General features: G+C 37.8%; 1 protein-coding gene across 1 annotated transcript in view; it reads right to left on the bottom strand.

The window, feature by feature from the left end:
- Window positions 1-26573, bottom strand: part of GRXCR1 (glutaredoxin and cysteine rich domain containing 1) — a 37712-nt gene that overhangs the window by 2369 nt on the left and 8770 nt on the right. Inside the window, exon 2 of the mRNA XM_030947481.1 lies at window positions 7091-7330. Within this exon, the coding sequence (XP_030803341.1) occupies window positions 7091-7330 (240 nt within the window). The remainder of the gene's footprint in view (window positions 1-7090; window positions 7331-26573) is intronic.

Here is a 26573-nt window from a genome sequence, read left to right as displayed (position 1 = left end):
AATGTGACGTATCGCACTGCCTTTTCTGTAAAAGGTGACACAGCTTGGAAATTCTGACTGTCTTCCCCTTATTTTACAGAGTATGTTTCCTGGCAGAATAAAAAATATTTCTAGTTATTATGTCAAAAAATTACAATTTTATAAATATACAACACATCAGAGAATGCAGCAAAATGAGAAGAGGAGATTGTATTTCAAATATTCTGGCAGCTGAGCATTGAATGAAGACATAATGTGCCTAATGTATAATAAAAAGAGAAAAGGACTAATGAAAAAACTCTAACAACATTAAAGTCAGACACAACAGTATGTAATAATAATTTATTCTGACTCCATTAGGCCTCTTAGGGTTTCTGTGTCCTGAGCCAAAGCTCTATTGTAGTGTTAGGGATTTTTTCCTCTTGAAAGTAAATGCTAAGAGATCTGCAGACAAAATTCAAGTGTTAGGGAGGATATGGAAATCTTGTTCCCTTCTCTTCTAATTAGAGCACCACATTTGAATGTCTATACTTCGCTTAGGGAACGAATTTCATTGAATATTAAATATTTTGAAATACTTGCAAACACTTTTAACCAGAAACCAACAAAAGGAGAGGAAACTGAGGCACAGATACACAGGCCTTACTTGCTGCTGGGGCAATTGGCCACACCTTCACCCATGGTGAGTTCATGCCATTGTGCTGCCCCAGTTTGCAGATCCCTGCATTTCCAATTCGTTAAATTTTGTCTTTGAGTTTGCTTCCAGCCTTAACTAGAAGGTGTGGTGGGACAGTGGCACTGGGCTGTGGGATGCTGGCACACATCTCAGATGTGCCATTAGTTTGAGCTGCCCATGGTCAGCCCCAGCTCCTCATCAGCATCTCTCCTGGACCCTGGGAGGTACAGGAGGAGCTGCTGGTGAGCACAGGGAATACATGTGTGACTCCAATGCACCTCCAAGTGTCCAGCCACTCACAAAACCGTGCTGGGGACTGCTGAGGCTACAAGTGTGTAGCCCAAAAGCCAACTAAAGGCAACCAAACCTTTCAAAGCTCTTTTTGTGACACCCCACTAAGGTTATTTTCCCTACAGAAAGTCTTTTTGCTTAGGTTTGTGAAAAAACAGCAGCACTTTTGACTCTGTGTTTGATGATTTTAGTTAAAAAGGAAAATGATAATATTTTAGTGGATGTGGAAAGCCACATTTTCAGCGGACACTACTCTTACAGTGTTATACTTTCAAAGAGAGATATTTTAAAAAAAGCATCAGACAAGGTAATTAGTTGTAGTTAATTAGTCACAGAAGATGACAGGGGCCTGATGAGCCAGACTTATTGTGCTGACTCTTCTACTGAAATCCATTACAGATCATGAGTGCAGAGTGCACCAGCTCCAACACGTGCATGAGGCTGTCTGTGTCCCCAGCAGAGCAGGTTTAGCAGTCTGTTGGCCTCTTTCATGGGAGCAATTGGCACAACGTGGCCAAGGCAGCCCATGGAATATTAACTTGGGGTTTGAATACACTGCAGCAGCTGAAGACAAAGCTTGTGCTGCTCCTCAGAAGTAGAGACATTAAGGATTTGCAACTTTATTGATGATGGGATTGCAGCACTCCAAATTCCTTAAGCTCGACAAGCCTTAGTTTGCCCCCTTTAGGAAAGGCTCTTCTCTGTTGCTGCAGGGAAAAGCATTCCTGTGACTTCTGCCCTATGTTTCTGTGATGTTGTATAATGCTAATTGGCTTTTACAACACAATAATTAAAAGTTTGACAGGTTTCCCATTATAGATTTATATTTTAAAGGATTTATATTTCTGATGACATTCAGTCAGTCAGTTGTGTCCCTTACAAAGTAGAAAGCTATGGTTTTTAAATTAAAACCCAAACATCAGAATGGCTATCAATGTTTTTAAGTGCCACTCTGTCTTCTCTGATTAACGGTTGCCCTAAGTGAAATATAAGTAAAAGTCTGTAGAGGCTAACCTTCTCTCTGGATCTTTGAGTCTTAACACACAGAATCCATAATTAATATAGATCCATAATTAATAGAGTAATTAACACAGCTGTTAAGTCCAATAGGTGCTTTCTGACCAGAAAGTGATGCCTTTCTTTTTCTTCCTAGGTTGTGCTCAGTCCAGAATTACTCAGAAAGGTATGTGAAGTCTTAAATAGTCTGTCCCTCCAGAGAGTAATATAAGGAGTATGAGGGACAATGGGCATAATCTTCAGTGAGAAGTAAGTTTTCAGGGTTTTTTACCCATTTTTTAAAATTTCAAAGTAGAAGCTTGTGCATCCTTTATCTACTAATTTTGCTGAATCTCTCTTTGCTGAATTTTGCTGGAGGAGTCCCAGGGTTGTAGCCAGATATTCCATTGGCAAGGAAATGCCACAAACTTGGCTAAATCACTCAGCATATTTTACAGATCCTTTTAATTATTAAAATTATCTTCCCAATTTTTCCTTGAGAGCATCCAGAAATTAGCATCATATTTGGAATATTAAATTTCCTTTAACTGTAGAACTAGGACAAGGTCCACTAAGTTTTCTACTGCCCCAACTCTCTCTGGTCAATAAACCTGTCTGTTGCTACCTATCTTGGATATAAACCATTACCATCTCCACCATGTAACTCCTCATCAAGGAACAAACACAGATTTATGGCTCTGCATTTGGCTTTACTAGAATACCTGCAGCTTTCGGGAAGCAGCCTCTCTTCCACATCATTCCTTATATACCGAGAAAAATTAGCGAGGGCCCACACCTTCCCTCTTGTGGAAACATTTGCAGTGCAGATAAATTGCATGCCCTGTTTCCTGTTTTGCTAAGCACATAAGCAAGGCCTCTTGTTAAGGCAGCAAAAATGGGCTCACACACTTCACCACCACTGGCCCACATTGTTCACTGGGATGTTCCAGTGAAGGAGGAGCTGGGCTGTGTGTGTCCTCTCTTTGCCACAGCTCACGCTCCCTTCTGCCCACGCCTCTCACAGCCAGGGCCCCTGGCAGCAGGGACACAGCGGTACAAATAACTGCCTGGAAATCTGCCCATAAACTGAGAAAATTGACACTGCAGTATAGTAGCAGCACCAGAAAGCCCAGATTTGGTATGGAAAGAATGGGAAAGGTTGGTGTGTAAAAAGCAGTGGAACCCTGAGTTTCCTGACATGTTAAACTGCAAAATGGAGGAAAAAAGGGGGGAAAGGCCAGGTGACTGAATGCAATAATTAAATAAGTTTTACTGGCACAGAGCCATTCATATCCTCCCAGAAAGTGAATACCACAAGAATGTATTTAAAAAACCACAAAGAATAACTAAATATATATGGCCACTGGAAATAAGATAAAAGGAAACTGTTAATTCCTGCTTCACAAAAAAATATTTTACACACATATTTTCTAAAAGTCAGTTACAAAAACAGTCTCATTGTTCTTTGGAAAGGATTATAACCAATGTGTCAAATAAAATAATTTCACTATAAATCTAATGCTGTTTTGGATTCATTCTAGCTGGGAAAACTAAACAGGAAATATTTTCTTCAGAAAAACAGCCTTAAATTCACATATCTAAAAAAAATCAAGGTTCACTATGGCTGGAATTCAATCATATATTTCAAGTGAAAAAACAAATACATGTATTTTTAAAATATTATGCGCTGAGTTAAGATATTATCAAATAATTACTTATTTGCCTGTTTTATTTACACCCCTTTTCCAGGAGTATATGAGTTTATAAGAGTAAATGACTGTTCCATTATTTTTTTTCTGTGTGGCTTTCTGTTTTCTGGAAGCAATTTTTTATTCTGCATTGGTATCCCAGCAGATGGCATAATTCCATTTCAGATGGAGACAACTTCAGGTGAAAAGAAGGGATTAGATCAGCCAGTAAAGAGCATGCAGCAGAAAGAAACAGCAATTTCCTGACAGACTGATATTTAGACAGTGTGTGTCAAGAAATACAATGGTTCAATCCTGAAAAAAAAAGAGAAGATTAAAAGCCCTGCTGTACTGCAGCATGCAGTACTTTCCTTGACAGGGGCTAAATATGATTTTTTTTTTATTGCTTCTGCCCAAGTCATGGATTTGTTTCATTGTCCCTGTGCAGGCAATGATAAATTCCACAGCACTGTGAATATTTATCCCCACAGCCTGCAATGCTCAAACAACTTTGTCTGTGCTTCTGAATAGCTTGGGTACAATATATTCTATCAGATGTACATATGCTGGGTTTTGGTGCTTTTGTTACCTTTATCTCATTAAGAATAATCTTTCATCTTTCGAAACTGTTCATATTTTATTTCAGGGTTGGGGTTTTTTCTCATTATGACTCATTGAAAGCTGTATAGCTCAATATAGATTCTCCTTTGTACTGCTCCATGCAATCTCCTTCAGGGAGGGATTTCTCAGGAAACAAATATTCAAAATGAAAAAAAATAAAAAAGAGAGAGAAATAAAAGGAAAATAATGCATGATTTATTTACTGACACACCAGGCTTTGGGATTTCTGTGTTTCATTTGCATATCAGAAGTTAATTATTATAAAAAGCATTATAGAAATATCCATGTTACCAACAAGACCAAATTCTGTAATTAGCTCTCAATTGCATTTGAATGAAACACAAGCCTGGCACAGGTTCCAGCCAACATACAGCCTTTGGGGTCAGGATGCACTGTCTTCTGAAGGTGAATTGTCAGAGCTGGGCTGGGGGGGAATACTTCATTGCCAGACCTTCTCAACATATGCCCCTCCTTATTTCTCTAAATGAACGAATTTCAGATTATTCTCTTGTGAAGACATATAAGACAGGGAAATAACTGCCATGAAATAGTGGGGCTTGCACATTTACCAAGCAGAATGAGGGCACAGCTCCTTTCAGGCTGTCCAAGTGACAGGCTCATTCTGGGGCTCTCCTTCCCCAGCACAGCAGCCGCAGGTGCTCCGCTTGCAGCCACAGAGCACTGCCCATGTCAGCCCTGCTCACGCTGAACTTGGCTGTCTCACCGTGCCAGAGCACATCTCCTCTCAGCTAAAGCACCCCAGAGTGCTGCTGCAGCAAGCAGCAGTGCCTCCCATGATGATAATTAGTGGGGAGCGTGGAGGGCACAGACCTTGTGCAGGAGGAGGGGTGAGGCACACGCTGCCATGAGCTCTCTGTGAGCAGAGGAGCTGTCTCATGCATTGTTCCCTGCCTGCAAAGCTGCTTTTCCACAAATAATGTCACTCTTACGTGGAATAACTTTAATTAACTCATTAAACTAAAGTTTTTTTCCAGCTAACTACAGTGTACCTCATCAAGTTAAGAGAAAAATAAAAGGAAAATAAGCAGGAAAATACACCTCATATCTGAGAGTTTTCCTGCTTTTTAGCAGCCCAATGCTTTTAGTTTTCTTGTGCTAAACAATGTAAGTGTAGTTTACTTGCTGCAATAAATATTTCTAGATCAGAGCACTAAATTATTTCATTTTACTTTACCTATAGAAGGTAGATTTGTCTCTTCCATAGTAAGCTATCTTCCTAATTCACATGCCTTCTTTTCTACACATCTCTAAAGAATCTCATACAGTACTTAGAGAGTTTTAATGAGATTTTATTGGGTTTTATACTGTCACTCCTCTTTTAGAAAACAAGTTTTTCACAATCTTTGAAAACAAACAAACAAAAAATCCCCCAGCTGGCAGTGACTTATTGGGCCATCCATGATGCCAAAATGACCGTATCCAGGCATTTCCTCCAGGTATGCAAATAATTTATTTAATCAGTTTCAGTATCTTATCTGAATTCTTTTGACAAATTGGTCATATGTGGACTGAGATTTTCTTGGAGTCAATCATAACTCACTACTTACACTTTTAACATAATAACTGGATGAACAAATCTTCATGTGAATCCTGTTGAATTTTAAACTGGTCTTGAATGTAGCACTTTTACTCATGACTGGCTGGAGAACTCTCCAAATCAGAGTTTTGATAAAAGCATATTCTACAATGAATTAAAAATCAGTGTCTGATAATATTCTGCACACAGGTGGTTTTACAGCTGCTCTAGTGGTCTGGCAAGGCCTTTGACTGCAAATGCATCTGTTATAATGCTCAGGGAAGCCTAACCCATGCAGAACACATGGAAATCTTGGAAGGGATGGGGGAAAAGAGGAGAAAGTGTTCATACAGCCCCAATAGTTATTATCCCTGATTGTTGGTTACACTGCATTTTGTTACTTAAATGTTTTGTGAAAATGAAAGCTTTAAGTGATGCAAACACAGTAACCTCACTGTGTTTAAATATAGTTTGCCTTCACAAATCACAGCCTCACAGTTGGCGCTAATTGCTAGCTTTTCATCAGTCAAGTCAAGTACCTTCTCTGACTTTTCAAACTGTTTTCTTTGTGCCAATTTCCAGAATCTTTTTATTTTGATTTTTTTTTTTTTTCTGTTTATGAGAAATACATTTCAAATATACAGGTTCAATGAAAAGGTGATTTCAAATGTCAGGAGGCTTCTAGACCTAGAACACTAGTGTAAAAATTGGGATTTTCCATTTGGAGTTTATGTCTTATAGTAGGACAGTGTTGGACTCTTCTTATCTCTCTTCTACAGCTAGGCTTTTTAAAAAGTAAGTATTAATCAATTTTGTATCAAAATATGTTCAGTTGATTACAGATCCTGATACAGACTACATAATCTAAAATTCAATGTGTATTTAAAGTCTGACACACCAAAGTGTTAGTCTCTTATTCAACACAGATATTAATAAATGACATGTTTATGCTATGTGTATCCATCTTCCTGAGTGAATCATACATACAGGTTCTCATAAGGAAAAAACTCAATTTCTCTAGATTTTCATCATTTCAACTACAAAATAAAATTTTTTTTTAAGAAGCAGATGATATCTTAGATGTATTATTGCCTCTTACTCTCTGGTTATCTTTTGCATCTTCAGATCAAACGTATCAGTGAGGATCTGTGCAGTGCATACTAGAAAAGGATTGCTGTCTTAGCTTGTTACCATCATTGCAGCATTGTAGGTAATTTTCTAATAATCCTGCTTCTCATTCATCAAGATTTTCATCTGCTCCTCCCAACTGTAGAATAGAATATAGGTTCATGCTTTACTTACCCCAAGATAATGGCCATCAATAAACACAACAGGGAGTGAGGGGACCTCACAGACACTTCTGCATCTTTCATCTAGTTCTTTTCCATAATCACTGTTCAGAGCAATGTTTTTTTCTTCAAACTTAACTCTGTGATTTTGAAATATCTTTCTAACCAGTTCACATCTTTCAAAAGTGGTTCTCACCACACGAAGACTGGTAGTATAAATTACTATGCGGCCAAACTCTGGGACTGCTGAGACCTGGAAAAAAAATAGTTCCCATTACATTAAGCAAAGGGTTACTATTTTCCAAGTATTAAGTAATTTTATTTAAAATATTATTTTTTAAAAAAACAGCATCTTAAAAACACAATTCAACTTTCTACTTTTATTCAAATGTGAAGATGGAACAGGAAGAAGGAAGATCTTGAAAGCAACAATTTAAGGCAATTTAAGTTCTTAAAGTAAGGTGCAACTTGACTTTTTTGGAAAGTCTTAGAGATGGTAAGTTAACATATATTTTCAAGAAACAGATATATTTTAAAACCTGATGGACTTCCAAATGGGAATAAATTGACCCTGCTGTGGTGATGTCTGATTCTGTTAATACAGTCCCTTGTGTTTGCACAGAGTTTGATAGTACCCAGACTAAGACTAAACTTGCTAGCTTAGATGTTATTGACAATCTGCTTCAAGACAAGAGCCTAAGCTAAGCCTTAGCACGTCCATGACCAAAGATTAACTTAGAATACTTTAGGTCTCCATGCTGAATTAGATTATGACTGCAGAAGGTACAGAAGTATCCCTAATTTTTAATATAGTTTTTTTAATATAGTTGGGTTTTTTTTGTGTATTCAATGTCCAATCAAAAACCTGCTGCAACTGGCTGGAAAAAAGTTTCACACTACAATTCAGATTTTACTTTTTACCCCACTTTTCAATACATAAAAGTTTATGCTGTTTCTTTCCTTTCTAGGATGACAACAATTAGATAGTGTAAATACTACTAGGATTAATTTCCCCAAGAGAGTGTGATAGATTTTCAAGAAGCCTGAGAATCATTCTTCTAAATAGAGATATTATGTTCAAATATATAACAAAAATCCCAGCTTTTAAGAAGGGTGGTAATGCATTTCCAAGCTTTCCAAATTATCCATTGTATTCAGCATATTATATTATTTCATCAGTATTCCAGGATTCAAAACACAAATTAGAAAACAAAAAGCAAGGATACCTCTACTACACTGTAGCACTGTATTGAAAATGAACCTTGATGGGTGAGTAGATAATTTTTTACCTATCTCATTAATTAACTATAAAAACATAGCTGTTAAATTGGGCAGATGTTATTGCAGATTTTGTGATATAACCAGTCATGATTTAACTTACTACTTAAATACCAAAAACAAACCCTTGAAAAAGTATATTCTGTTTAGAAAGGTGTTTACAAGGTTCTTCATATAGTATAGAGTTCTCACAGATCTCTTACAGAACACTGGAGGTGTAATTGCCAACATATGTAGACATGGCTTTCATCTCCCATTCAGAAAAAGAACAACGTTGTGATAGGTCAATATTTTTTCTCTTAGAATGGATGTCAGAAATTCAGTTTTAAAAACAAGTTTTATAAAAATGCGATACTTTTCTGCAGCTCATTTTTAGGTTGAAAATCTGTTGCACTGCTACTGCAGTATGACTCTCCTCCAGCATCATTCACAGATTCCAAGCGGGAGAATTAGCTCGTTCTCTCCATAAAAGACAAGTACTCTACATAAATACTGCAAAATATTTTAGTAACCACACATGGGTTGCTTGAAGGAAGAGGAGTTTGTTGTTTTCATAAGTAACCAAAAGATGTTCTTAAAATATTACTTAAATAGAAAATTTCACATATTCCTCCTTTCTTCCTCTTTGGAGTGACAATACATGTTGAAGTGCGAAACTGTTCAACAGGAGGGAAGCTCTTGCTCCTCAATAGTTCTAATCTCTAATGCTGCTTGTTCCCAGACACCAGAGGCTGGCAGCATGGGCACAGACAGTCATTATCTGGTGAAGCATCAGGACTGTGGTGTCTCTACAGCATACAAATAAGCAGCTGAAGAGATGGAAAAATGGAAAGTTGTAAAGTGATCTGGGAAGATATCAAGTGGAAGGGGTGTACAAAGAGTCACTTTTATGTTTATTCCTTTCTTTTTTCCTAATGTGGCAGTGAAGAAATACCATTGTTTGCCCTGCAAAGAAGTATCAAGAACACTGATTAAACAATTCTTCAGGGAAATTTTCATAGAACCCTTGTTTTCTGTGCTACAAATGTACACAACTTGTCCTTGCAAGGACTTTTGCCATGGAAAGGTATCCTTCTTGCCACCTCTCTGAAAACCACATTGGTAATGAACAACAGAGGGGTTATAAGCTATATTAATTCTTATTTTTCTAAGCAATATAGAGGCTGAAAACTGTCATATTTAATTAACCAGAATGCACTATTGAAGTAAACCAGTAAATGCTGTGCTTTTCCTTCCTAGGTTGGAACTGTGGCAAAACCATAATAAATAACAAGCAATGTAAACAAATGAAAAGAAAGACATTTTCGAAAATGAACTTTTACAATATTGCTTTGCAAATTTGAAATTCAAATCACCTCATGTAACTCACAAATGCACATAAAACTCTAGGTGAAATGAAACAGAAGGCTATTCTCTGGTTAATGGGCATGACAAAACTTTAATAAAGCTGTGGAAGTTGGACAGATTAATACATCAAAAGATTTGGAGGAATTTATATTAACCTCTTATTTGCACTTCTTGTTGGTGAAATTCTCATTGAAGCAAGAAGCTTATGATCCCTAAGCTTTCTACATATTTTTCACATATTTGTAGCTTTTCAAATAGCTAATACATGGCTGTAACTCCAGTACTTTTCCTACCCTTTCCCCCTAGATATTAGAACAATAAGGTAACCTTGTAATACATCCCTGAAATAGTGTTTAGTCTTATTGTCAGGAAGAAGGCCTACAAGAAGAACATTTTACTTTCCAGCCAGAATCTCAGACATCATAACAAGAAGGGGGGCAAAAAACCCTTGGACCAACACCAAGGGGTTGACCCAGGGCTGGGTTACTGGGGCAACTGAATCTCCTATTGGGCATATCCATTAGATATCCTAATTAATCAACCTTGTAAAAATTGTAGAAATCCAGCCGGGTGTGCCCATCATCACTGGGACACCTGGAAGCTTCCAAATAAAGGTCTGCTTTTTACTTTACTATTCTAATATTGTTGCAAGGCTTTTTTCTCTTTTGATTGTAAGCAATACTCATGGATACCATTTGGCCTAAGGTGGCAACTACTGCGTCGTATTCTGGAAAACCCCGTGCACATGGGCCAGGGTTGTGCTTCAGAGAAAGTGCCTGTATGGAAAGATTGCCAAGGAAGACACTTAAGTTTTCAGGAGGAAATAAAGTTGCTTTAGCAGTAGTCCTCTACATCATTTACAGCCCTTAGTTTAGCAGCCCAGTATTACCATCTCCCCAAGAGTCTAAGGGCAAATTCTGCTTTACTGCCTCAGCCTGAAGAGCTTGCAATTTCCTTGGGAGAATCAAGAAGCCAGCAACAGCAGCAGCATGACCTGCATCACTTCACAGCAGAGCTGGCACTTCCAGCCTAAGAAACAGCTGCCCTTTTCTTCTGTCTAGAGAGAAAAAGTAATTGCTTCAACAGTTCAATCCCGTTTGTGATTGAATATGAAAAACCACAATGTTACTTACTTTGTTCCTGACTCAGTCTTTTCCCAGACTTTTTTACCAGGTCAGTCAGGGCTTTTGCAAATCATAGAATAATACAAATTGTAGAATCATGGTTTGGGTTGTAAGGAACCTTAAGGATTACCTACTTCCAACGCCTCTGCCAGGAGCAGGCACACCTCCCACTAGACTAGTTTGTTCAAAGGTCTGTCCTGATGTACAACTGGGGGAAATCTATCCCTCGGCCATCCCTCTGGCACCCATCTGGCATGATTGACTAAATATAATCCTAACTGGGAAAATCTTGAGGTATGTCATCCATGAGGCTAAATGAGCTAAATATAATCCTTAACTGGGCAGATCTTGAGGGATGTCATCCATGAGGCTAAATCTGTGAGCTCATTATCAAGTGGCACCACAGAAGAAAGAAATTGATGATGAAAAAGAGAAGGCTAAGGCTTAATAGAGCAAGAAGATGAGGAACAAAATGAAGGGATTCTGGGGACTGGAAAAGGGCTGAAAATACAGAACTAAAACCAGATGATAAACTAAAACCTAAAATGTCAAGACATTGAGAGAGCAAGAGTAATAGACACTAAATGTAGAAATAAAAATATGAAAAATATGACCAAAAAAACCCCCAGGTAATAAAACAAAGTAAATGATAAAACAGAGAGAAGGTCACGGAAATCCTGAACCTTTTTTAAAAGAAATCCCAGTAGTCAATGTAACTGTACAACAAATACATTACAGAATATGTGAATCTCCAAGTTGTTTGAAAATTTTGGAGCGTCTTTTAAAAAAACTGGTTTGTATTACTAGAGCTTCAGAAATATGAAATATTTGAGAATCATACTCCTAAAACTTGTCTTTGAGAATTTACCTTTTTCCTATAACCATTGCCTCAACAATAATAACAACAGACTTCTCAGTAGCTCTGAAAAAACAGTACAATAGTCAGGTGTTTCCATGGAGCTTCTGAAAGCCAAATAAATACCGTTAATCTCATTAATATTTTTGGGTTCAGACTTTCCCCACTATATCCCTGATTTTGGGGTCCAGCTGCAACTGAAGCAGCAGCAGAAGTGTCCATGTTTTTCTATTGGTCTCATAGTTACCTTGGCCCTGACCAGTCCTGACAGTCTGAGCAGATATTTCTCTTCTGTTTGGGAGAGGAATTTATTAAACTAACAATTGAATAATGATACCAAATTAATTCTTCAGTGTATTTGCCATGAATCACTCTCTAAACACTACAGATTTTGTTTAATATATTTTACAGCATTTTTGTCTGTTTGGTGACTTTGAGTAGCTTTTTATCTTTGGACCAAAACCCTTAACATGGGTATCTTTGCAGCATGACTAATAGCTATTAGTGGTCCAAGCCAATGCTTTTCTGCTTGTTGTGTAAGAACTACTGTATCCCTTGGGGCATAAAGTGATTGCTCCTAAAACAGTGGTGAAATTTGCTCTTTGAAAACCTTTGTATATGACTATGTCTGTAAACAACTAAACAGACAAGTCCATCAGTGAGAGGAATAGTGTATTCATGATGTTAGCTTCATTTTTATTTGGTTGCAAATGAAAACCATGAGAATAACACTAGCAAAGTAGTCATTCCATTTTTTTTAATCCTCCCTCTAGAAAGAAAATATAAATGTTTTAACCCTATCAGTTGAAAAGAACAGTTACAGACAAAGATCATTAATTTCAATAGAAGCATCATCCATAAATTTACATTTGATTCTTTTAAAGAACAAAACAACAAATGAAAAAAAATTATAGTACTTGTACTCAATACAAGGTGAAATGTTTATCATATATGACGTTTTTAAAGGTTTTTACTATGTTCAGGTATAACACTCAACAAGTTATTTATGCAGTACTGAATTGCTTGTGTGACCTAAGTCAAGGGCTGATATACCCTTCTCTGTCTCACAATATCATCTTTCAACATCTCAGAGAGTTCTGCTGAATTATGCACCCCTTGGCTCTGTAATTAGATACTATCAGACTGGCAGAAGTATCTCCTTCACTAAGTAGGCTGAGGCAGGAATCTAGAGCACATTACAAACCTTCTGCCAGAGATGCTTCAGTGAGTAAATGCAACACTCATGATCCAACAAAAATGTTGAGCAGAAGAAAACTAGTTATACATAAATATACATACATACATATTTTATATGTATGCTTGCATATCTGAAAATTTTGAATTAAGCTGCTTACTTCATAATTGGCATTACATCATTTATAGCTTGAATTTGTATCAATAACAGAGTGGTAAGACGAATTGTGGTTTAACAATAAACTGATCACAATCTGGTTGAACTTTCTGGTTTTATTTTACACTCAGAAAATGAAGGGAAGAAAATAGATATGAGTTTCTTGTTGAAGAAGTTCTGCAGAAAAAAAAGCGCCAAACTTTAAGCATTTAATTTCCACAATATTTAAAAGTTTTTGCAGTTTAAAAGACTTCTAAAATATATTCTAAAATAGTGAATACTTTCTGAAAGATAATTTAAAAGTCAAAAACTATGACCAAAATGTTTCAAGTTTTTTCTACATGATACTCCATAAGAACATACATGTTTTCAAAAATGTACAGCATTTTATGAAAAACATATTTTTCATCAAGTCGCTGTTTATTTGAAAACATGCAACATTTGAATGAGATGGCTGAAGATTGCAGGTCTATGTTCAAGCAAAAACCACAATATTTGCCATCATAACCACACAGAAGAATGCTAATGGTGTTGTGAACCAGTCCATTCTGTTTGTTGATTGCCTGGTTCAAGTTAAAGTTTTAATGCCATTTTTCAGGAAAAATTTATTTTCTGGTCAGACGACCTCTTCCAACACACAGACTTCATCTACCAAGTAAAATGTTTTTCTTTGGCAAGTCTGTTTACACACACTGAAGCTGTTGCAAGCAGTCCCCAGCCAAGGTGTGAATTCTTCATATGAAACCCCATTCTCTTCCACTTCACTGTTTGCAGCCCAACCCTTTATGGGCTCTCGCACAGCAAAGCAGAGTACACATGGAAATTTGAATCTACGCTGTCTCTTAAGTACTTTAATGCTATAAGACTGCAGTCCTGTTTGCATTGCCTTCAAGGACCCAGCACTACATCAATATTTGGTAAAATTCAGAACTTTATTAAATTCAGCATATTACAAAAGATTGATAGAATGAAGTCTGATTTCTGCAACACAGCACTCGAACACTCGAGTGAAAGCATGTACTGGCCTTCTCTTAACACTATACTTTTCCTTGTGCAGTTTTGGCAGTTAAAGGGACTATAAACTGTAGGACTTGCCACCTTTGACCCCTCAGGGAAGTGGAATGATATCACCAGTAGCCGTCCTCAGGACTCATGGGAAGGTCCATGGAGAACAATTTATAAGTGAGGCCATCGAGAGCTGCACTCCTAAACAAGGTTGCTAGAGAGTTGGGGACATTCCCAAACAGATACTGCTACCTTTGCTTTCTCCAAAAAAAAGGGTCAGATCACTGCTTTTCTCAGCTTTTAAAATAGCACAAATACTTGTATGGCTTTGTCAGGCTGTGTGCTGTAACTCACCTCATGCACAAACAGCAGCCCCAGGAATACATCGGTTTCCAAAAGCTATGTAGGAGCCCAGGCTCTTCTGCCTGTTGTAACACAGGACAAGAAACATCTCTTTTGTTCCTGTTTGCATTTCATAGGTCTAGATAATTCTGAGGAGCTGGGCATAGGTTCAGGGAAGGGCTGTGATCCAGCAACAACTTGAATTCCTTGATCTTGTAACTCCTGGGCTATTCTTGTCTCTCTTATCTACAAACACAACATATTCTGCTGATTGTAAAATAGCACAGTTTTACCTCCTGAAGGCTGACATCCTCGAAATTGTTCAACTGTAGTGTAAAATAGATATAGAATGCAATTATACCTCAGATATTGGTATAGCATATTTATAAATATTTGTAATTCATTTCTACTTTTCAGACTGTACATCAATATTGGGGATGTCAGAAGAAAATATTTATACTCTTCCTTTTATCCTAAAATCATTTGGCAGTATACTAAATTATGAAAAACCAAAAGGAAGTCTTTCCATCCTCTGACATCATGTGTAGTATGTGTGTTGTTACCCTTTCTGTTCCTCAAATAATACAATATAACATCATGTCTCTTTTCCTGCCACTACAGGTTTTCCCACGTATCTTCAGCACAGACTGCTTTTCAAGGGATATCAAAGGGCTTTCATTTCAAAGCAGAAAAAATACTTATAATACCACAGCAAAGGAGTGCAGGGCATGACCTGGCCCCTCCCTGCTCTTTGTAGTGCTCCAGCTATGGGCAGGCTCAGAAGGTACAGAGACTACAGCTGAGCTCACCCTCAGTGTCCTTACTGCTGCTCATCCAGCACATGCTCACAACCAGGTTACAGCCTGCTCCCAGGCGACCTGAGCTCTGATAAGGGAGCAGGTTATCTCCCCAGGGCTCATGGTCTCTGCTAGACCCTGCTGGCTCTGCCCTGCAGCCTCTAGAGTCACACCGTGTGATGCACATCTAGCTCTGACTCTGGGGTAAAAGCAGCTCCTGTCCAGCAGGGCACAGCAATGCTGTGAAGTCAGTCAGGGCAAAATTTATTTCAAAGAAATTAAAAATATGTTCAAATTGGTTGAAAGAAGATCACTATCTCTCCATGTCTAATCAGATTTTATTTATCAAGTGCTGAAAGTTCTATCAGTACTTTCTTATTAATGTATTTATGCCATTCAGAATATGATAGGACAAAATGAAATATTTGAAAATCAGAAGCAAATCTGTGATTAACTCTAAACTAGTCTGCACTTCTCCTGGGAAGAAATGCTGTGATACAATGCATGTTTCTCTTTTGCTTACTCAGTCCTTATTTCCCTCTCACCTCATATTTACCAAGTTGACATCTCCAAGAAATTCTTCTCAAATAAAAAAGAGAGCCTCTGGGAAGACCCTTTGAAACGTTCCTCTGGCTGGTAAGAGAGGAGAAGCATTTCTTTGCTCTGCAAGGACACTCCTTACAAAGATTTAAGGGGTAGAGGCAGTAGCTACTAAAAACAGTTTTGTTCTCAGCAGTTTACATGAGACACTAGAAACCAAAACAAGGAGGGTCCAACAATCTCCTTTCCCATTGTGCAGTTCTTTGAAGCATTCCTGTATTCAGCAGAAGCCAGACAAGATGCACCTAGACTGTCCTGTGACATGTGTATGAAGCCCCTTCAGGTAGAGCCTCTTGTGTAGGGAACAGACTAAGAGAAGCAATAGCTTAGCTGTTACCATTATTTTAATACCCCTTATCTGTTGCAGAGAGCTGCTTGATTCAATTTACTTACTCACATTAACTTTATGAAGGCACCAAGCAAAAAAACACTATGGAGCACCAAACAAGTATCAATACAATATCAGAGCCAGCCACATGGTCCAACAGGTAATCTTCCTGCCTGCCTTGAAATAACCTTCCTGCCAATAACCTTGAAATTTCCACTACCAAAGAAAATCACAGAATCATAAAATGGTTTGGGTTGGAAGTAGACCTCAAAGTCTACCCCTGCATTATGGGCAGTGACACCTTCCACTAAACCAGGTCACTCAAAGCCCCACCCAGCCTGGCCTTGAACATTTCCAAGGATGGGGCAGCCACAGCTTTTCTGGGCAACCTGTTCACCATTGCCAAAAGTAAGAATTTCTTCCTAATATCTAATCTAGACCTACTCTCCTTCTTTTGGAAGTTATTCTCCATAATCCTACCACTACATCTTTATGACTTTCACATCAGAGAAAAATTCAACACAAAATTCAGCATAGTACAATTTTCTTAACAGCATTAACACAAGAAAATTATTTCAGAAAATTTTCATCAACCATCACAATTGCCATGCAAAAATAATGTACAATAATTTTCTGAGGACAGACGGGTTCAGTTCCTTGCCATTTACAGCAGGAACTTCCCAGTGCAACATTAAGGCAGCAGTCAGAAAATATCTAAGCCAAGTCTCAGCAGGCATATGATAACATTCCCTTTCATTTTCAATGGGTGCTGTGGGATCTCACACCAAAATATAAAACTGAAACCTCATATACAACCTTTCAGCCTCATTATGATCTCTCCTACAAAATATGTCTCTTTAGCCAAATATTTCCTTGAATAAGTTGCACTTCAAATCAAGAATTGGGTGTTGTCCCATTGCTTTGGTTCCTTTGAGTTTATTAATCATTGTAAGCTATGGAAAGAATTACTCTGGGGTTATTCTTTTATATTCATTTTTTGGCTAACAATACACATACACTTCAAGGCCTTTAACCCATTCTAATTGGTAACCAAGATTCAGCCTTGTAAAAGTAAATGTGACAGAGAGAATGCTCTGTCTTTCACATGGCATTCACTAAATGAAGTGAGCAAAACAGCAGTGTTTCCTAGAATACACTAGGCAAAGGGAATGTATTTGTCATTATGAAGGTTGTCTGGAGGCATACTTCATAAAATTAGTTTCTATTTCTTGAAGCACAATTCTTTGGGAACACATTAGTGGCTATTCACCTGGATAAAGTTCCATGGGAGTTAGTAGAGCCTTTTCCCAAATACAGTGGTTTCTTGTCAGGTGAGCAAAATGGGCTCAGACCACACGGGAAGTACACTTGGTTTTTTTTCTGACACTGATCTTCATTTCACTGAGAGCTTGAGTGTTTCTCAGCTTTCAGTGAGAGGGCCATGGCACTTTCTGGCCTTGTTTTTTCACCTGTTAGTTTAGTAACTGAAATTTTGTAATCTCTGTAACAAACTTATCAGGAAAGGAGAGAATAAAGTCAGTTGTTGCTCTGATGCCGTTGATCAAACAACCTGTTATTGTATTACCCTCTTCTTCCCTCATCAGTTTATTTAGGAGTAACAAGATTTGCTATACAAGAGACAAGGTGCTGGGATTACTTTTCTTATGAGTACATTATTTTCAAAATGGTTCCTTTGAGACAGGAAACAACACTAGACCATAAAACTTTTTTATTTCCAGCAAAACAAGCTCAGTTTTTCAGTGGGAAAATGCTGCTGTTTCTGATAAGTACTTTTTGCTTTTCATGGCTCTACATTTAATATGCTTAATATCTACCTTGACCTATATAAAACATGACATTGCCCAGAGAAGTTGTCAACATGGGACTCTGGGCAACCTCGTCCAGCAAGTGGCATTCCTGCCCATGGCAAGGGAGTTGGAACTAGATAATCCTTAAGGTCAATTCCAATGCAAACCATTCTATGATTCTGTGATTCCACATTTTGCAAACTCCAGTCAACATCTGTCCTAAAAATGAACTTTCTTTGGCATTGGCTTATGCCATATTTCCCCTTTGTGCCTACTCTGTATTGCAATGCTGATTGTAGTGTTCTGTAACCTGGCATCCAACCAGGGAAACGTTTGTTTTCCCCAGGTGCAGTGCTAGTAGGAGATTTATAAGTTAGCGTTCCTGATGTTTGATTATCTGCTATGTTTGATAAATGGCTTTCAGCTGAACAATCTGAGTGGCAATATAAACATTTTTTCTTTGTTTGATGTAATCAGTGGATCAGGAAATTGAAACCCATACTTCTGCACAATTGTGTAGCAGTGTTATATGATATATTAGCCCTCTGATTTGCTTCTTGGGTCTTTGACTGCACAAAATAAATGCTGATTGGAAGTGCTTATTAAATTTTATTACCACCTCTTAAGAACTAGACTGTGCCAGTCAGGTACAGATAAAGAGGGAAATTCAGGAAAATTAAATGGTAAAAAACAGCACAAATTTGGCAAAACTTCAAATTACCTTGTGGTAAGAACTGAATTTCTGATGAAAATTACACTAAGGTTTGGTCTTTTAGTTTAAAAAAGTTACAAAGATAATTCACCATAGGATGCAGATAAAATAGAGGTATTTTAAAGCTGTAATCAAAAGAACGAACAAAAGGTTTAAACTCAGTGTTGGTCACCAGCAAGTGTGGTTGAAGTACAGTGTTAAAATAACCTCCTACATACTCCTGTTTATCTGTCTTTGCTGAAACTTCTGAATTCAAGTTGTAATTGAAAACTCATGTTTCCCTCATCCCTTTTTCTTTCTTTACTTCAAAGATCTCACCAGATTGCAGAGTAAGCTTCCCCTTTCCCCCCAGAAAGCCTGATTGCTCTTCATCTCTCTTCCATGTCAAAGCAATTAATTTTTAAATAAGTTTTTAAATGAACACCCAATTTCGCCAGGCCTCCAGGAGTGATTTTATTTCCTCTTACACTGCCAGCATGTGAAACCCTTTTTTCTGCTGCTCTCACTTTTGGCTTCATTCTCTTAAGACAGAGTACTTCACTGCCACAGTTGAGGTTTCTGACAGCTATTAAGGAACCAATTTAAGTGAGGCCCTTACATTTTCATAAGATTTACATAAGGTCAAAATTACAAACCTGTGCTCAGCTGGGCTGCAGGGGTGGCTGGGAGCTGATTTCCATCGTGCCAGCTCAGAAGTAGATGGCCCCTCCTTGTTATGTTTCAGTAGGGCTGAGCATGTAATGAATCAACCAAAATGGGACAGAAGCCCACCAGAGGTCTCACACCACTGAGCAGAAAGATGTCCCCAGATGGAACCTGGGGCATTGTGGTGAGCACAGTTTCCTGGTTTCTGGACAACTATACTCACTGAAAGCATGACAAATACCTTGCCCTTTTGTATGAAGATCATCACCCTGCATTGCCATGGAGCATATACAATGCCATCATTTCAGATGAACTCTGCCCTTCTGGCACTTTCTGTTAGTTGCAGAATTCAAAGCTGTGTCAAATTCAAAGTATTGCTTCCCTCTCTGGTAGGTTTGTTGAGGAATTCTCTGAATCCAAGTGAACACACTTACCTAATCATCTTAACAATGAAAATACAGAGCACTTAAAATTATTTTAGTCTCTCCACAGCCAACACATCAGCTTTTCAGGGTCCAAAACAATATTTATAAAATCAGAATGACAGCTCTTCCATTTGCCTCCAAGATATCTCTATGAATGCAGATACCAGAGAGCTTTCTCCAGCATCTCACAGGCAAACTCAGTTTTCTCCACAAGCATTTATCTCCTGAATTCCCTCTACAATATCAGTGTTCCCATTTTATTTCCCTCCAGCCAATTCCCTGTATTCACAGTCACAGACCTTGTGTAATTACCACTTGAGATTTTGTGAAAATTAATTACTTTACCTCAGTATCTACAACCCAGACAGCATCATTTGCCCTGACCTTGTTTTCTACTAGTTCTGGCTCTTGGTTAGCTTTATCTTTTCATGTCTACAGAAAAATGAGGGGGGGGGGGGGGGAAGGGAGAGGAGGGGGAAGACCTTTGCTTCCACCAGCAATAACCTATTGTGTTTTACCCATTAAATCCCAATATCCACTCATCATTGTTTTCTATCTCATCTCCTGTACTGCTTGATGTAGGTTAATTTCTTTAAAAATCATCAAAATTCATAAAAGTTTTGAAGTACTTTATTATGTGTAAATAATTTGCAAAAAGATTCATACCCAGTCCAGAGAAACCTGCTACGAAGCATTGCGTATCAGTGGTCAAACTCAAAGTTCCCTCTTCTGCCAGAATATTATTTCTGGCAGATATGGTGGATGTTGTGAGAGGATTGCTCACAGATCTGATGTCCACACAAACATTATGTTGTTGCATGAATCCTGTGAACATTTGAAGATATGTTAATTTAGGACTTAATTTTAGCTTCAAATTTTATTATATATTAGACTCATTTTGACTATAGTAACCTGTCTGATCTATGTGAAACTACGGAGATCCAGCTTTCAAATTATCCCAGGGAGGGTTTATGACTTTTTACATGAATGAGAAAGGACAAGGAAAGAGCTGAATTTCCACTTTCTCTATTTTCAGCTGTTTATCTGGAGACAGTTTACTGAAGACTTTGCTCCCAGAACACCAGCATAACAGTTTATGCAGTGTGCCTCAGACATGAGTAAGATACAGGCATTTTAAAATGGCTAGAAATTGGGAAGTCAAACTAAATGTGAAAGTAAAAATCATTCACAGTTTATCATTCCTATATGTTTTCTGTGTCCACTAACAGACAACACATAGTTAGAGAACAGGCAAACTAGAAGGTCATTGTTATTTCAGTGTACCTTGCAAACAGAAACTAATTAATGTAAAAGAGGGGGAAAAAGTGTACAGCATGTCACCTAAGGAAATGGTGCTATCAGTAAATTAAAAATGTATGGCTTGAGCTGCATCACATCTGCCTACCTGAAGCTGTGCCTGTAAGTAGTGTGGAGAACCAGAGAACTGAAACAATGGATCCCAGATGGGTCATGAGAAGAATGTTAGTATTAATTACACAATTCTAAAAAAACTACAGTCCCAGAATTCTGAGAATAAGTCTCTGCTCTTAGAAGATTTGTCCTAGATTACATCATTTAATTTCCTACTTTTTAACAGTTATGAGTTGCCACTTGGTGATAACAGTTATATGTAGGAGTATGAAAATAATTATTATTCAACAGCTGATCAGTGTTTATTTCACTTCTATCTTTTATCGGTAGCAATAGGAATAAACACAGAGTGAAATGAAAATTGAACTTTGATAAAATGGAACTTTTTCTCTAGTTTAAAAATATAATTAAATTTTTGATTTTTTTTTCTTCTGGGCCTTTCTGTTTTCTGATTCTATTCAAAACAAGAGGGGTTGGAAACAGAAGGAGGGAGCATGTAGGTCCACTTGAAATTGCTCTGTTTAGTGCTTAGTGTTTGGTTGCTTGACCAAAAAGGACCTTTTAACGCCTATGGACTTTCTTATATTTGGATGTATGTACGAAATATTTGAATAAATGACTAGTTATTTTTGTGGCATAGTTATTTTCCATACTGTCAGTTGACATTTTAAGTTACTTTGGGGATTTCTCTCTAACAATATGAGTAAGATTTTTCAAATATATTTACTTCTCTTGGCAGGGAATGTTTAATCCTACTACATATTCAGACTTTGGTGATAATTCTGCTGTTTACTTATGTACCATTTCCCACAATGACACCCTGAATTGTTAAAAAAAGAAACACAATACATTTGCCTGAAACAGCAGTTGTGGAGCCTAAATCCTATTTTCTCCTGTCACGAGCAACTTTTCATTTTGCTTGCTATTTATCACACTGTTCTAGGTGTTTGAACCTATGTTGTGTATTTGGGGACAATCATTGGCCACAACATATTCTCTTTGAGAATATTCTGTAAGTAAGGATGGCTTTAGTCAGAAGTGAACTAGAACAGGACTTGTTGAGGACAGATAAAAATGAAAGTGGTATCTCAGCTCATGTGGAAAACAAACAGCAAACAGCATAGCCGTGAGTGAGTCCTGGTTTTTGAACCCTGACCCCATCTGTCTGTAAGCACTGCTGCTTCACTCAGTAGAACATTTCATACTGCAGAGAAACAGACTTGTATGATCAGCAGCAAATGGCTGTCATGAAAAATGCAATGTCTGCTCTGGCCCATTTATTTTTAACTTGGCAGTAGCTCTGGAATACTCTGTATAGTGTTTTCTGGCAGGCAGATGAAGTTTAAAAACAAGAAGATTTCTATCCCTTCCCTCCTTCTCTTTGCTCCTTTCTTTCACTAATTCCTTATTCTTTCTAAAACAGACTTAGACTGCTGTAGAGACTGATAAATGCTAATAACAACATAATAGTAGCACATACACGCAGGGATCTCTGACTCATTTCAATTTAAACCTTGTCAGGTGCAGTTAATGCATGTGGTGATCTCCTTTATAATTCCCAAATTCCAGTTAGTTTGGTTAATTAATAGGCATTAGAGGTCTATGAAAATTGTATTCTAGTCTGTTGAGCTTCTTACCAATGCCATTCATTATATTTCTGAGTGGAGAATAAAACAGTTAGCTGGTGAGATCCTGCTTATGGCTCTGCCTTTTTTGGTTGGCTATGCTTTGTGTGGTAAGTCGGCCTGTTTTCCCAATTCTTACTTTCAGTATACCAGACTATCTTAGGAAACAACACAATAGTCCATTACTTCTTTATATTTGCAGCAGTGTTGCAACTGGTGATTTTCCTAGTGCTAGAGAGAATCGGCAAGTAAAAACTGGTATTCAGGAAATCCCTAACAGTCACACTTAGCTCAGCCAAAAATATATTGCAGTTTAATTGAAAAATGTTTCAGACTTTCATTGATTAATTACAACCTAGAGTCAATCTGTCATATATAACAGAACTGTTCACTCAAAAACAACTGAAGAAGGTAATAGCATAAATGAAATAAAGTGTTATTCTCAACTGCAATCATCAGCAGAGAAAATTCAAAAATTGCTATAATTTGTCACAATTTACTTCCTAAGGAATAAAACAAGTGGAAAGGGTTAAACAAATCCTGGTTTTGATTTGGGATACACCCTGGAGTTTTCATGTCAGCCGACAACAAGCTTTCTGTCAAAAGTTATTATACCTTTTACTGTATTCCTATAAACAGAAGCTGAAATGAGATGCACTAAAATCCTGAAACTCCCAGGGAATGGTGATCAAATCAGAGAAACCACTGCTCCCTCTCGGTTTTCAGTTCCAAACACCTGACATATTATGTAGTTTTTCTTTCCTGACACTTTATACAACTTGAAATCTAGCTGAAAATGTTACCCATGTGGGTGGAGATAAAAACAGGGTATTGTGTAAAGGTTGGAGCTGTCATTTGCGCTACACTAAAGTTAAGGAAAAGGAGAACCATTCCTCAGGTGGACACGGAGCATTGTCTCACCTGGGGTCACAAAGCCCTCTGCAACTGGTAATGAATTCTGCACAGGTCTTTGAAGGAGGCAGAGATCAAAGTTATGGTGTGATTAGTGCACCAAAGTGCTGATTCAATCCTTAGCTCTCAGAGAGCCCTATCACTCAACACATGGAAGTGCTGCAAAGGGGTGTATTGTAGTTGTAGCACTCCTTTGTCCTGCACTAGCATTGAGTGATGAACGACCTTGTTTCCCCACTATATTACTTAACCTAATTGGAACTATGCTCTCAGCTATCTCATTACTTAATAATACCTAGAAATTTGGTACCTTCATCTTCAAACCCTGAGTGGTTAATTATTACTTATATACTCAATATCCATTTTTAAAATTAAAGATCTGTCTACATTGCACACTTTAAGTGCTTCATTTCCTTTTTTAAGCAATAGATTTTCAAAAAAGGCAGAGAGCTCAAGATTTTTATGCAGATACAACTCCTCGACAGCATACATAAACCAGCTCTGCCCTAGAATAGCCTGTACTGTGGCTGCTGGTCTGATGTGTGAAAGGGGACAGATGACTCATCCACCAGCTCTTTATAAGCAAAATACAAGACAACTTCATGAAGCAGAATTATAGACGTCATTGCTGGAAAGACTCTAAGGTGTAAGCTTTTGTTTTCTTTTGGTTTTTAATGGTATAGGTATAATGTCTGAAAATCAGAATGTAGCAGGTTGTATGCTTTATGCCAGCTCCTAAACCTGTTGGGCAAAAGAACTACCAAGTTAGTTATTCTGTATTTATAACATCTGCAGCTGGACGAATGTTTTACCAAGGCTAGTATAAGCAGCTTTATGTTCTAGTCTGATTCAGGATTTTGCTCAGAGGTGTTTATTTTTTAAATAAAATATTAATATAATAATACTTTTCATATAATAATGTTCTTACAGTGGGGCTAGAATCTATATCGTGTCATAGAGTTAAATGTGCTGTGTTCCAGGAATAAGACTACAAAGAAGCTGAGATTATTGAATCATCTGTCTGCCTTTCTTTTGGAATGACATTACAATGACTTCTTTGCATAGATAATCATTTAATACTGTGCAGCAAGAAAAATCAATAACATTTATTCTAATTTCATATCATGTCTTCAAACGTGAAACTTCATATTTGATTGCATTTCTGCCAGCTGAATAACCTTCTTCCAAAATGACAATTGGGACTGCACAAAAAAACAGGTCAGAAATTTCACTAGACCACTCTCCTGTTTTGAGACCTCTTGCCCTTATTTATTGTGTCTTCCCATGAACTGCTGGAGTAGCTGATAATGAAACCACCTGACTGAAGGAACTGCATGATTCAAGTCTGCTCCCAGTCAGGAGCAGCCAAAAAGAAAAACATCCTATAGTATTAATTATCTGCATTCAGGGGTAAATAATGGCCAGTGAAAGTGTCCTTCTACCCCACAATCTTCCACATGAGGATGCAAAATAATATCACCCACCAAGCAGACAGGTTTGCAAAAGGCTTGACCACCCAGTAGATACAACAACAGCTGCCATGGCAATATCTTCCAGATTTAGATTAAAATAATCTATTTCCTGAACAAGTCCTTTAGAAATGGAGCTTTTTAAATCCTTATGACAGTTTGAACTTGAAGGGTCTGAGTAGGTTATACATGTGAATCATTGTGGGATTTGAAAGAACAACCAGATTTACCCACTGCATGTGAGTGAATCTGATTGAAAGCATCATAGAATCATAGAGTACATTGGCAGGAAGCTTTCAACTAGACCAGGTAACTCAGAAACTCATCCAATCCGGCCCTGAACACTTCTGGGGAACAGGCATCCACAGCTCCCCTGGGCAAGATGTTCTAATGCCTCACTACCCCTACAGAAAGAATCTTTTCCTAATGTCTAATCTAAACCTACTGTCTTTGAATTTGAAGAATTCCATTCCCCCTTGTCTCTCACTACATGCTCTTGTAGAGTCTTCCCCATCTTTTCTCTAAGCTCCTTTCAGGTACAGGAAGTCCACAATTACATTACTCCAAAGCCATCTCTTTTCTGGGCTGAACAAACTCAATTCTCTCAACCTTTCCTCATAAGAGAGTCTGATCAACTTGGTTGCCCTCCTCTGGACTTGCTCCAACAGGTCCATTTCCCTCCTGGATACAGCACTGCAGGTGGGGTCTCACCAGAGACCTCATCAGCCAAGACCTGGAAAGAAAAGTTCTCAAGGTATAATGTGACAGGTGGAAAGAATCAAAAATGCTTAAAGAATTTAAGCAATAATGCTTAAAAAAAATAATGCTCTCATTTTTCACTGTGTCTATCAGTCTGCCTCTTAGGACATTCTCCACTTGAACAACAATGTTTCAGAGTTGCCTGCAGGGCTAGGAGGGAGAGTGCTTTGCATTTGGATGTAGTAAACAAATAGCAAGACATGAGCAGCTGGGCAGGAAAATATTGCATTTTCTTTAAAAAGCTGTTAGTTCTTTAGAGACTAAGCTCCTTCTGTGTTACAGAATTTTCAAGGAGAAATTTTCTTAAATAACAATGCATGTCTCCTTACAATTCCTAATAGTTTTAAAGCTTGTTAGATAATTAGCAATCAGTAGTTCCAAAGAAACTGTTCTTTGCCTTTGTACCAGCATTGGCTGATTTCTCAGTGCCGTTCGTAACACTGCATGGTGTTATAAATGTGTGCAAATATTGGCCAGAAAGACTTTTTATATTTCTTTTTGAGAAATGGAGGAAGAATGAGTCCTTGTGGTTTTACTGCAGTACAGAAGACATGCTCGTCTGACATTGATGGATGATGTCCCTAGATAAAGTTCCAAAGCAAAATGGTACTAAGGTTGTTAAAATGCTTTCCACAATCTGTACTAGCAATGAATGATGGTTTTTCTGTCTTCTTTCTTTCCATGCGTGAAATGAGTCTCTACCTCAGTGACTCCAGCTGCTCATCTGTGACCATTTCTGTTG

Source organism: Camarhynchus parvulus, chromosome 4, assembly GCF_901933205.1.
Source record: "Camarhynchus parvulus chromosome 4, STF_HiC, whole genome shotgun sequence".
NCBI classification, from domain to species: Eukaryota; Metazoa; Chordata; class Aves; order Passeriformes; family Thraupidae; genus Camarhynchus; species Camarhynchus parvulus.
The sequence above is the reverse complement of the archived record's forward strand: the minus strand, read 5'-3'. Positions and strand labels throughout refer to the sequence as shown.